The 9,726-nt window shown below is 40.1% G+C and overlaps 3 protein-coding genes across 5 annotated transcripts in view; 2 read left to right on the plus strand and 1 right to left on the minus strand.

Annotated features, from left to right (window-relative positions):
- LOC111645706 (natterin-3-like) overlaps nt 1-3,289 on the plus strand; it is an 18,750-nt gene extending 15,461 nt beyond the window's left edge. Inside the window, exons 2-3 of the mRNA XM_087170661.1 lie at nt 1,730-1,847; nt 2,140-3,289. Coding sequence (XP_087026787.1) covers nt 1,730-1,847; nt 2,140-3,230 — 1,209 coding nt within the window. The 3' untranslated portion in view covers nt 3,231-3,289. The remainder of the gene's footprint in view (nt 1-1,729; nt 1,848-2,139) is intronic.
- Nucleotides 3,290-4,307: 1,018 nt separating this feature from the next.
- ptrh1 (peptidyl-tRNA hydrolase 1 homolog) lies at nt 4,308-9,244 on the plus strand. 3 transcript variants are annotated; one of them, XM_023395006.2, is made up of 6 exons: nt 4,308-4,580; nt 4,873-5,001; nt 6,363-6,582; nt 7,501-7,600; nt 7,793-7,838; nt 8,343-9,244. In XM_023395006.2, the coding sequence occupies exons 2-6, from the start codon at nt 4,894-4,896 to the stop codon at nt 8,610-8,612; spliced, it is 744 nt and encodes a 247-aa protein (XP_023250774.1). In that variant the 5' UTR covers nt 4,308-4,580; nt 4,873-4,893; the 3' UTR covers nt 8,613-9,244. The 3 variants fall into 3 exon arrangements, with proteins under 3 accessions (XP_023250774.1, XP_023250775.1, XP_023250773.1); XM_023395007.2 differs by having other exon boundaries at nt 4,308-4,504; XM_023395005.2 differs by having other exon boundaries at nt 4,308-5,001.
- Nucleotides 9,245-9,701: 457 nt separating this feature from the next.
- The window catches only part of LOC111645690 (GTPase IMAP family member 4-like), a 906-nt gene continuing 881 nt past the window's right edge, over nt 9,702-9,726 (minus strand). The window contains exon 2 of the mRNA XM_023394987.1: nt 9,702-9,706. Within this exon, the coding sequence (XP_023250755.1) occupies nt 9,702-9,706 (5 nt within the window). The remainder of the gene's footprint in view (nt 9,707-9,726) is intronic.

Here is a 9,726-nt window from a genome sequence, read left to right on the forward strand (position 1 = left end):
GGATGCAATAAGAGTGTGGGGAGGTTTTAAAACTCCGCACATAGTGCAGGCAGCGTCACTGCAGGAGGAACCTGTCGAGGTAAAAACTGCTTCTATACGTCTGAATGAGGTTCTGGTGTGGGCTCATTTTCCTGATTAACAACACTGCATCATTTCACTGTGTAATTGTTGTCTGATACAAAACTGATCGATAATCAACAATAAATGATCTAAAAATATATGAAGAATCTGAAATCTTTTAAGAAATGCTGCCTTTTTTTTTCCTCTTTTTGTATCAAGAGAATATTATTTATCTTGATTTAATTATATAGATCTGTATTGACACAGTCTCATACCGTACTGGCAATTTTCTTGTTTCCTGTTCACTTACATGGACAGATACAACTGAGGACCTTTTCTACAGTATATTATACTATTCTATAAAATGTCTGTTTTGTTTTTTTAAAACTAAATCTGCACAATTATTTTAAAGTTCTTACACTTTGTGATTGAAGTGATGCTAATCCTGACGAAATTGGCGCCAAATTTCTGTGTGAAATTGAAACTACTCAACTGTAAATTTAAAGTTTTTATCACAGACTTATCACAGAGAAAAATTTGTTTTTTACTCCTGATCTGAAAAACAAGACTCAAAAGTCTTAAACATCTATGATGACAAAACCTTTTAAATTTGTTTTAAAGGAGCGTTACACAATATCTGATCTTTATCGACCTCTATAGACGATCAGGAGGAATTGCAACATCCACATATTTAACCCAAATTTCCCTGGAGATCAATACAGTATTATCTTATCTTCACTTGGTGATACATGGAGATGTCTTCCATCACTGACAGTGGTCTTTACATAAGCAACAAAGTAAAGCAGGTTTGTAATCAATGCACTTGTTAAAAAGAGACTTGTTAGAGGTTATTTATCAGGTTAAGGTAATACTCAATAAAAAAAATAAGATGGAATCATGGGTTTGAATTTTTCACCCAGTTAGAACATCATGTAGCTTTAAAGAACATACAGGGTACAACAATTTATGAATTCAATTTGCAAACTAATACTTATACATATTAAGAAAGAAAGATCACTGTCACATGGATCGTGCTTTGCACTTTCAGGACAGAATTGTAAGGAAGAAAAAGGAAAGTCTGTAAGAAAGAAAACTGATTAGGCTACATGTCAATGATTTTCTACATGTGTTTATTAATTTCACCTGAATAAAGGAGGAAAAAAGGATACAATTTTTTATTTTTATCTCTGCTTTAATGTCTGTCGCTTATTTTATTTTTTATTTTGTTTTCTGTGTATCTGCTCCAGGAATTTATTTCCTATATTTCCTATATTCATTTGATTGTTCAAAGTTGAAAACCCCAATAAAAAGAGAGAGAGAGAAAAGAATATATTGTTTATCAGGCAGTGTGGAATAAAACCTTAGAGCTACTGAAGAGGAAACTGGAAGTTAAGTGATTTAACTTCATTAGTTTGAAGGGTTCTTGTTCCTTAAACCTGCTCAATGCAAAAACCATTAATTCAGTCATCAACATCAGCTGTTGGTGATATATTTAACTTCATTTAACCAGGAAATCAATGAGAATGAAAATCTCTTTTAGAAGGGGTCAGCGGTGAGCGCTGTGTGGGTAACGAGTGAAGCGTTTTGAGCGTTTTAGCCTTGCAGCTTCTCTACTAAGTAAATTCCCACTGATGTCGACGTGCCAGATGTGTTTCCGCTGTGTTTCCAGATGAGGTGGTGTGTCGCTGTCGTCCTGGCCGTGCTGCAGCTCTGCAGCCCAGCGCTGCAGTCTGACCCGCTGCTCTATGTCTCCCAGCTGCAGGACGGGCAAGAGAAACTCGCAGTGAGTCACTTCGTAATGACACTGAAGAGTTACCTGCTGAGACACTGTGACGGAGAGTTCAATTCCAAAATAAGCTATTTACCATTTCAATAACTTGATGCCTGCTCTTTACAAAAGGGTTAGGGTTATCCACGAGTAGATATACTTGTTAATGTCCAGGTACAAAGTGTGTTGGTTTGGTACATCTGCCTGTTTTGGTCATGAACTCTCCAAATGTTCCACGTCAATATAGTTTTCTGAAATAATAATGTGTATATCTAAAACCAGTGCCATTTTCTTTCCGTCTTTTCACGCAGAGCCGTGGCTTAACCCCACTCTGGAAGATGTCATCCCTTCCCGGGAAGTCGTCAACCCCCCTCAAATTAGAGAGATCCAAGAAACTGAGACGACCTCACACTCCTTCCCCATGTTTGGCGAACACATCAACCTCAAATGGGTCACATGGAACGGCTCCCTCCCGAACGGCGCTGTCGCCATCTTCAACGGCTACACCGAACGCACGGACTACGTGTGCAAAGTCAACTGCGAGGCCGGCTTCTACACTCCCAGCAAAGGAAGCTTCTGCCAGTATCCCTACGCCGACAAAGAGTACGCATCCTCCAAGTTTGAAGTGCTGGTCAATGTGGACCACTTTGAGTTCCTGGCGTGGGTTGAAGATTCATACGGCTCTGTCCCCCAGTATGCCGTCAAAACTTGCCCCAACTCGGACATCTATGTGGGGAAAAACAAGTATGGTCTTGGCAAAGTGGTGGCCCAACACGAGGCTTTCTTCCTCCCCTGGGAGGGCGATGAGTACTGGTACAAGAGTTACCAGGTCCTGGCTATCAACAGAGACAGCTACAGCCAGCACATCTCTCATGTGGAGTACGCCATCGACCAGATGGAGCTGTTCCACCATCCTCCGGAGGCCCTGAAGCTCACCAAGGTCACCAACCTGGAGTGCAGAAACGTGGCGAAGACAGTCCAGCTGGAGAAGACCAGCACAGTGGAGAAAACCTGGGACATCGGCAGAGAAACCCGCAACGGCTCCATCTCCACCATGAAGGCCAAGGTGCCCATCCTCGGCCCGGGGACGGTGGACTTCACCAAAGAGCAGACGGTGACCTTCTCAGAGGGAACCACAATGGCCGAGTCTGTCAGTCACTCTGTCTCTGTGGAGCTGCTGGTCCCACCCAACCACTCCTGCGCCGTGAGGATGGACGGCAGGAAGATGACGGCCGACATCCCCTTCACCGGCAGGCTGAGCAGGACCAACCACAACGGAGACACCCACTGGACGTACATCACGGGCACCTACGACGGCGTGAGCGTCGGAGAGATCAACGCTATAGTCGAGAGATGTCAGCCGGTGCCTGACGCTGATCCCTGTCCCCCAGCTCAGGACTGATGACCAGTCTGATGATGAAAAACTCTGTTTTCCAAATAAAACACATAAAAAAAAATCAAGGAGTTTCTTTGTTCTTTTTCGTCCTTCAACTGAGATATTTTGGACAAGTTACTGTATTTTAAAATTGGTTAGCTAGGTATACTCTTTATTCAATCTTGATATCAATATTTTGAATCAATATTTCATAATGATATTGACTGTTAACTAAAAATACACTTTATTTCTACAGCACCTTTCAAAACCAGAGTTTAAAAGATACCAAAAAATACAACAATTAATATGATGAATTCTCAAACTTTGGAGAATTCAAATAAGACAAAGTAGAAACGATATAGAACCATTTGTTGGATCCATGTTTTTTATTTGATTATTTTCATCTCCCATATCATCACAGGTATCATTGTAAAGCTCTCTCTCTCCTGCATAAGGTGATCAGGTCCAAACATGGTCATTTTCTTTGTATCAGCAGCCAATCATGAAAGTGAAAATGAAAGTGAAATTTTGCTAAAGTATCTTTAAAGGCCATTTTCAAAGAGTTTTTTCCCCTCATACTCTAGAAATTTCAGTTGTACTTACACCAAACCTTCCAATTTTATTATTATCTATATTCTGAAGGTTTTTACTGATGAGTTTATTAATGAATCATTCATAGCCTAATTTATATAACATTTTACTCCTAAGCATGGATTTTTAAAAATATTTATTTTCTGATTTATAGAATGATAAAAAAAGAGATATCCAAAATCCCTTCTCTAAAAACATTTGACTCTAATATCTTAACAAAATGAAACAATATTTTTGAACCTGGCTTTATGTGCTATTTTGTGCTAATTATTAATTAAATAATGCATAATTTGCATATTTAAGCATAAAGTTTCAGAAAACGTATAATATGAAAAACAACTGTCTTCATGTAAGTAATCAACTGGGGAAGTTTCATGGTCATATCTATTAAAACCTTTACCCCCATCCACCTGTAGTGTCTTGCCCTTGCCTGCCGCGCCGCTAGATGGCGCTGCAGCCCGCAGGAGCAGGAAAAGCCTGTTGGCTCGTGTTGTCTTTATGACGCTCATTGACTGGTGTGATGGAGAGACATGACAGGAGGACAAGCTAATAGTTAGCTCTGTGAAAGTTCAGAGGAATTTAAACAGGAATTTGCAAATAAATTATAAATTTAACTGGTATCATATGTTGTCGCACTGGCGCCAAATGTTCTCACCGTGTTGTTTTAAGTGTGTGTGTCGGTGTTACGCTGACTTGTGTTACCTGACAAGGTACAGTAAGCTAACGTTAGCCAGCTAGCAACACCAGTCAAAGTTACCTTCACATAGTTTAAGACATAAATACGAGGTAAAAACTTTCTCTGTGGAGTGAGGGGTTCGTGTTAAGGTTTTTTTTATTTTTAAAAACGTAATAAAAAGCAAAAATACAGACATAATGCCTAAAGATTTATACAGTGAAACCCCATAGAGAAATCAGCCCATTATCAGAATCAACATGTATTATATTCTAATAGTAAATTAAAGTTAAAAATATCTGAAGTTTGACTTAATAACAAGAGCTGACAGTTTGTTTCATAGGCCGAATGAAAAAATTCCCATTTTTAAGCAACTTTTGTCGTTATTTGTCACATTTTTTCAAGACGCTGTTGAACTTTGTCACAATGCGACGACTTTTGACAAGAGTGATAAATAGAGTTTTGCTGAGTGAACCGTTTACACATGCGATGGGCTTTGAAGCTGAAATACACTCACACGCCCACCGGAAGCTGGTAAGTGTAAAAAGTTACTGACATTATCAACATTTTACTTCAGGTTTATTTAGCCTCGGTAGTCGCCTGTAAGGATTTGTCAAATCCCACCAAACTTCCCTCCAAAATCTGGTGTTTGAGTTTTATTTTGGCGATTTGTCAAAGTAAACATGTTATAATTTAAGTTTGAAAAAGATTTTCTGAGTCCGTGTTAGTCACTTTTCAATTCGGCATAATTGTCATACGAATGCGTTGCTGCTTCGTGTCAGATATTTGCACAAAACATCCTGAGAAAATGTGTCATTTCTAACCGGCCATACTGTTGCAACCGAGCAAGGCAACACTAAATTGATAGATTTCTGGATTGGGGTTCGGTTTGTAATGTCAGTGGTTTAGTTTGTCCAAGGAGTTTAGCCTCAAAAATCACAGAACAAAACACATAATAGACATACTATAAGATATGTACATTATTTCCTTTGTGGCACCATAACTGTGTTAACTTGTCCTTGCCTTTTTGCTGCATCCTGTTCAAGTAAAAATGGATAAAAGCTCAGTGTGTAGAAGCAGAAAACAATGTTCGCAGTGTGTCAGCAGCCATAGAGTCTAATACAATGTAGTCTATAGTATTTCTGTTAACAGCTGTGTCTGCTGCCAGCGGATCAGTACCATCAGTGCTAGGCAGTGGATGTATGTCTGTTTTGTGTGTTTATGTCAGCCTCAGCTCTCCCTGGATTTTTCTGTGAAGATGAATAAGCTTTGTGGCAGCAAAAAGCCTTTGTCATTACTCTTTTCTGTGTTTGTTTTTAATTCTATTAATTGAATGTGACTCATTTTTAAAATTACATTCATCACAATTTCAGATGCACATACCTCATACTGTATAACCCAATATAAAATAAGGTTTTAAAAATCAATGCCATCCACATTCATTTTACCAAACTAAATTTATTTATATTACATTTAAAAATATTTTAAGACAAACTTGATTGGTGACGTAAGGCTGATGTCACTGCATATTTTTCTTACTGTCAACAAATTCCAAGAAAACCAATAGTGTGTCTAAGCCCCGAGCCCAACATGTAAAACTTTAAAATCACCAAACAAATATGTAGGTTAATTTTTTTTTAAAAAGGGGAAAAAAAGGAATTTCCTTAATCTGTTAAATCTGATCTGAATAAAAAGTAAATAGATTAAAAACTATTCATGGAAAACATCTTCACTTTACTTTTAGAGCCTAAAACTTTTGCACAGTGCTGCAGAAGAACGATAAATTGAATACAAAGCTGTTTCATTACAGAACTGATAGCTTTAGTGTGTGTGTGTGTGTGTGTGTGTGTGTGTGTGTGTGTGTGTGTGTGTGTGTGTGTGTGTGTGTGTGTCAGGTGGTGGGGCTGGGTAACCCGGGGATGGATGATACCAGACACAACGTTGGCATGGCGGTGCTCGGCGAGCTCGCTGCCCGGCTCGGCGTGGCTGACCGTTGGCGTGGCGACAAGCACGTGTCTGGTGAGGTCATCCTGTCAGAGGTCCAACACACACGAGTGGTGCTGCTCCGTCCCAGGCTGCTGATGAACATCAACGGGGTGTCAGTGGCCAAAGCAGGTGAGGTCACTGTGTGTGTGTGTGTGTGTGTGTGTGTGTGTGTGTGTGTGTGTGTGTGTGTTGTAACTCTATTGTGTTTGTGTTTATCTCGCTGATGTTGTATTTATGAGCTCAGGTTTGTTTTCAGTTTTATCTCCATGTCCTCTTCTGTCCCTCCCTGTTGTTTGTTTTGTTTACTCTATAAACACATTTGATTGGACTCTTCAGTCTCTCTCTCTGGAGCACTTTTATTTCTCATCTAATAAATTGCCTCTGTGGGAGAAATATTAATTAAACAGAAACTGAATTAACAACAGCTGAGTCACACTGTGTGTGTGTGTGTGTGTGTGTGTGTGTGTGTGTGTGTGTGTGTGTGTGTGTGTGTGTGTGTGTGCTGGGAATTACAAATGAATGAACATGTTAACATCAACTGACAAATACGGTGGATACTGTTTTCAGTAGCAGCCTTTCAATTAGACGTCATTTTATTTGCTCAGTGAAACAATAATGCAGAACACTGGCTGCTTCCGTCTCCTCGGATATAAAGATCTGCTGCTTTTCTCTGTTTCATATCACTGTAAATTGAATGTTTTGAGGCTTAAAGCTGTTGGTCAGACAGGAACAGGCAGCTGAACCTGTGATGACTAGACCAGAATAGACTGAACAAATAATTAAAAAAACAGCTTTAATTGAACATGGAAATAAAGTTTAATTGCTGCACATCTGCTAATATTCCTGGAGTGATCAAATTACCGAATGTTATTTTAAATCTCCCAAAATACAGATGACATAGTTGATGTTATATATTATATATCATAATCCTGAAGCAACAGCTAAACATGAGTTTCTTATTAACGTATTCCAGGACAGTTCATATTTGGGTTTGGATACCTGATGCCATGTTGAATATTTTATGATGTGACGTCTCGTCCTCTCCAGCTGGTAAATACGGCATCAAGCCTGAAGACGTCCTGCTGATCCACGATGAACTGGACAAACCTCTGGGGAAGATCGCCATCAAACATGGAGGAAGTGCCAGGTGGGGCATGTAAATAAATGAATTGCTGGTGATGTAGTTCTCTAACAACAGCTCAGACAACACTTTCTCTTACTATGTCACGTGACTGACAAGATGGAGTGGAGCAATAATAAACGTGACAATTACAAATATAAGAAAATTGCACATTGTTGAATATTTGTTTGTGCATTAACTCTGACTTCCTCCTCACAGAGGTCATAATGGAGTCCGCTCCTGTGTGGACTGTCTTCAGACTGATGTAAGTCACATGTTACATACAAACAACAAACAGGAAGTGTTTATCGGGGGGGTTCACCACTGCATGTTGTAGTCTGATTTTATCTTAGCTTTATGTTTGATTTGTATTTTATTTTATTGTCTTTTAAACTGATGGTGACAGTTCAGACATGTTTGAGCCCAGAGTTACTTTAAACACTGAACTCCACAGCGGTTGTTGATGAGACAGAAGGAAATCCAAAGATGGAAGAAGCTCAGTACTCAGAGAAAAATGAATATATATGTATATTTACATAAACAATAAATACAACTGGGGAAAAAGGGAGGTGCAGATTACAGATGTACTGCACGGATGAAAGTGCAGAATTGAATAAAAGTTTCTTGAGCTCGCTGCTGGAATTCTGCTGTTGAAACAAAATAAAAATAGACAAAAAAATCTTTTTATTATTGCAAATTAAAACAAATGAAGCACAGACTAATAGACTAACCAGCAGGACCCCCCCCCCCATCCTCCCGTCTCCTGCAGGTGATGCTCAGACTTCGTGTCGGGATCGGACGGCCGACGGGGAAAACGGCGGTGGATCGTTACGTTCTGGGTCGGTTCTCCTCGGAGGAGAAGAAGGTTCTGGACCCTGTTCTGGTCCAGAGCGTGGACCTCCTCCTCTCCCAGCTCTCCCAGCAGGACTCCCAGTCCCCCTCCTCCTCACCAGCAGGGGGCACACAAGCAGCAGGGAAGAGAGAGGGGAGGGAGCGCTCGGTCTCTCCAGCTGAGGACTCTGCTGCTGCTCAGAGCTGAAGTTTCAAACAGCTGCCTCCAGGAGGAAACGTGACATAAGATGAAACATAAAGGTTCATCACTGAGACTGTATTTATTCTCTGGCTGTTAAAAGGTTTAAAAGAGACAATCTACCTCTGAAACTGCACGAAAAGACTCAACATGATACAACCACGCAGACAGACGAGCTGCCTCTGCTGATGCGTTTGTACGTCAGCTGGTTCAAGAACGAAACATTTCCTTCATAAAAACATAAAAACCTCAATGAACTGATTCTGTTTTTATTCACATTTATCTGATTGTTGGTTCTCGATTCCTCAAAAACCTGCGAACGAGTTCAGTCAAAGTTGGTGGAAAGAATTTGTTGAGGATATCTAACGTTACAGGACGTGACATGTTTGAAACATTTAGATATTTTCTCCAAAAAACAGAAATACTGAATGTGAATGGGAGGTTAAAAACAAACGATGTCACAGAGACACTGTTTTTAAATCACATTTATTGTGTAATACCATCAATCACCATGTGATGATGTAACATCAGCTCATGTTCTGTAGCAGCAGAGTGTTTCCTCTGTGTAAAGTCAAAGAGACAAACTCTGAATATGTAAATGACAAAGAAATAAAAAAGTCTGTTATTGAAGAGAAACTTAACACCCGGCCGAGGAGCAGTTGTTTCTTCTTCTGTGGTTGAATGTTGATGTGTTTTAGTCAAGATCGTTCAGGATCACTTCACCCTCATCTGTCCTCACCTGCAGCTGTGGACAGAAACATTTCAGAGCTACAATCACATCAATGGATTCTACTGTAACAGGTTTAGGTTGTTCTACACTTGTGAGGACCCTCAGTGACATAATGATATAACTCTAACCTCAGTCATCACTACTAAATCCCTGTGAGTGTGAAACCTCAGACCGTCCTGTGGAGGTCTGTCGCCAAGAGAGAGACACACACACACACACACACACACACACACCCTGCTCTCCTCCCTGATGTGGCTCTTTTGGCTAAAAACATATTGATTTCCCCTCCTGATTGTCACACTAATTACACTCTTCATCAATTAGCTGCCTTTAATGAGTTGCATCGAGTCAAGAGGCGCACTGCGTTCTCACACTGCGGAGAATGCCGAGAGG

The sequence above is a fragment of the Seriola lalandi genome, unplaced genomic scaffold, assembly GCF_002814215.2.
Source record: "Seriola lalandi dorsalis isolate HSWRI2012SDOR001 ecotype SW California unplaced genomic scaffold, Sedor1 jcf7180002054955, whole genome shotgun sequence".
Taxonomy (NCBI): Eukaryota; Metazoa; Chordata; class Actinopteri; order Carangiformes; family Carangidae; genus Seriola; species Seriola lalandi.

Bases quoted from the DNA above. Each gene is read 5' to 3' on its own strand.
- ptrh1 (XM_023395005.2), top strand. From the start codon at position 4,816: ATGAAAAAATTCCCATTTTTAAGCAACTTTTGTCGTTATTTGTCACAT. The intron at 7,601-7,792 runs GTGGGGCATGTA...TCCTCCTCACAG, and splicing joins AAACATGGAGGAAGTGCCAG to AGGTCATAATGGAGTCCGCT. The intron at 7,839-8,342 runs GTAAGTCACATG...CGTCTCCTGCAG, and splicing joins TGGACTGTCTTCAGACTGAT to GTGATGCTCAGACTTCGTGT.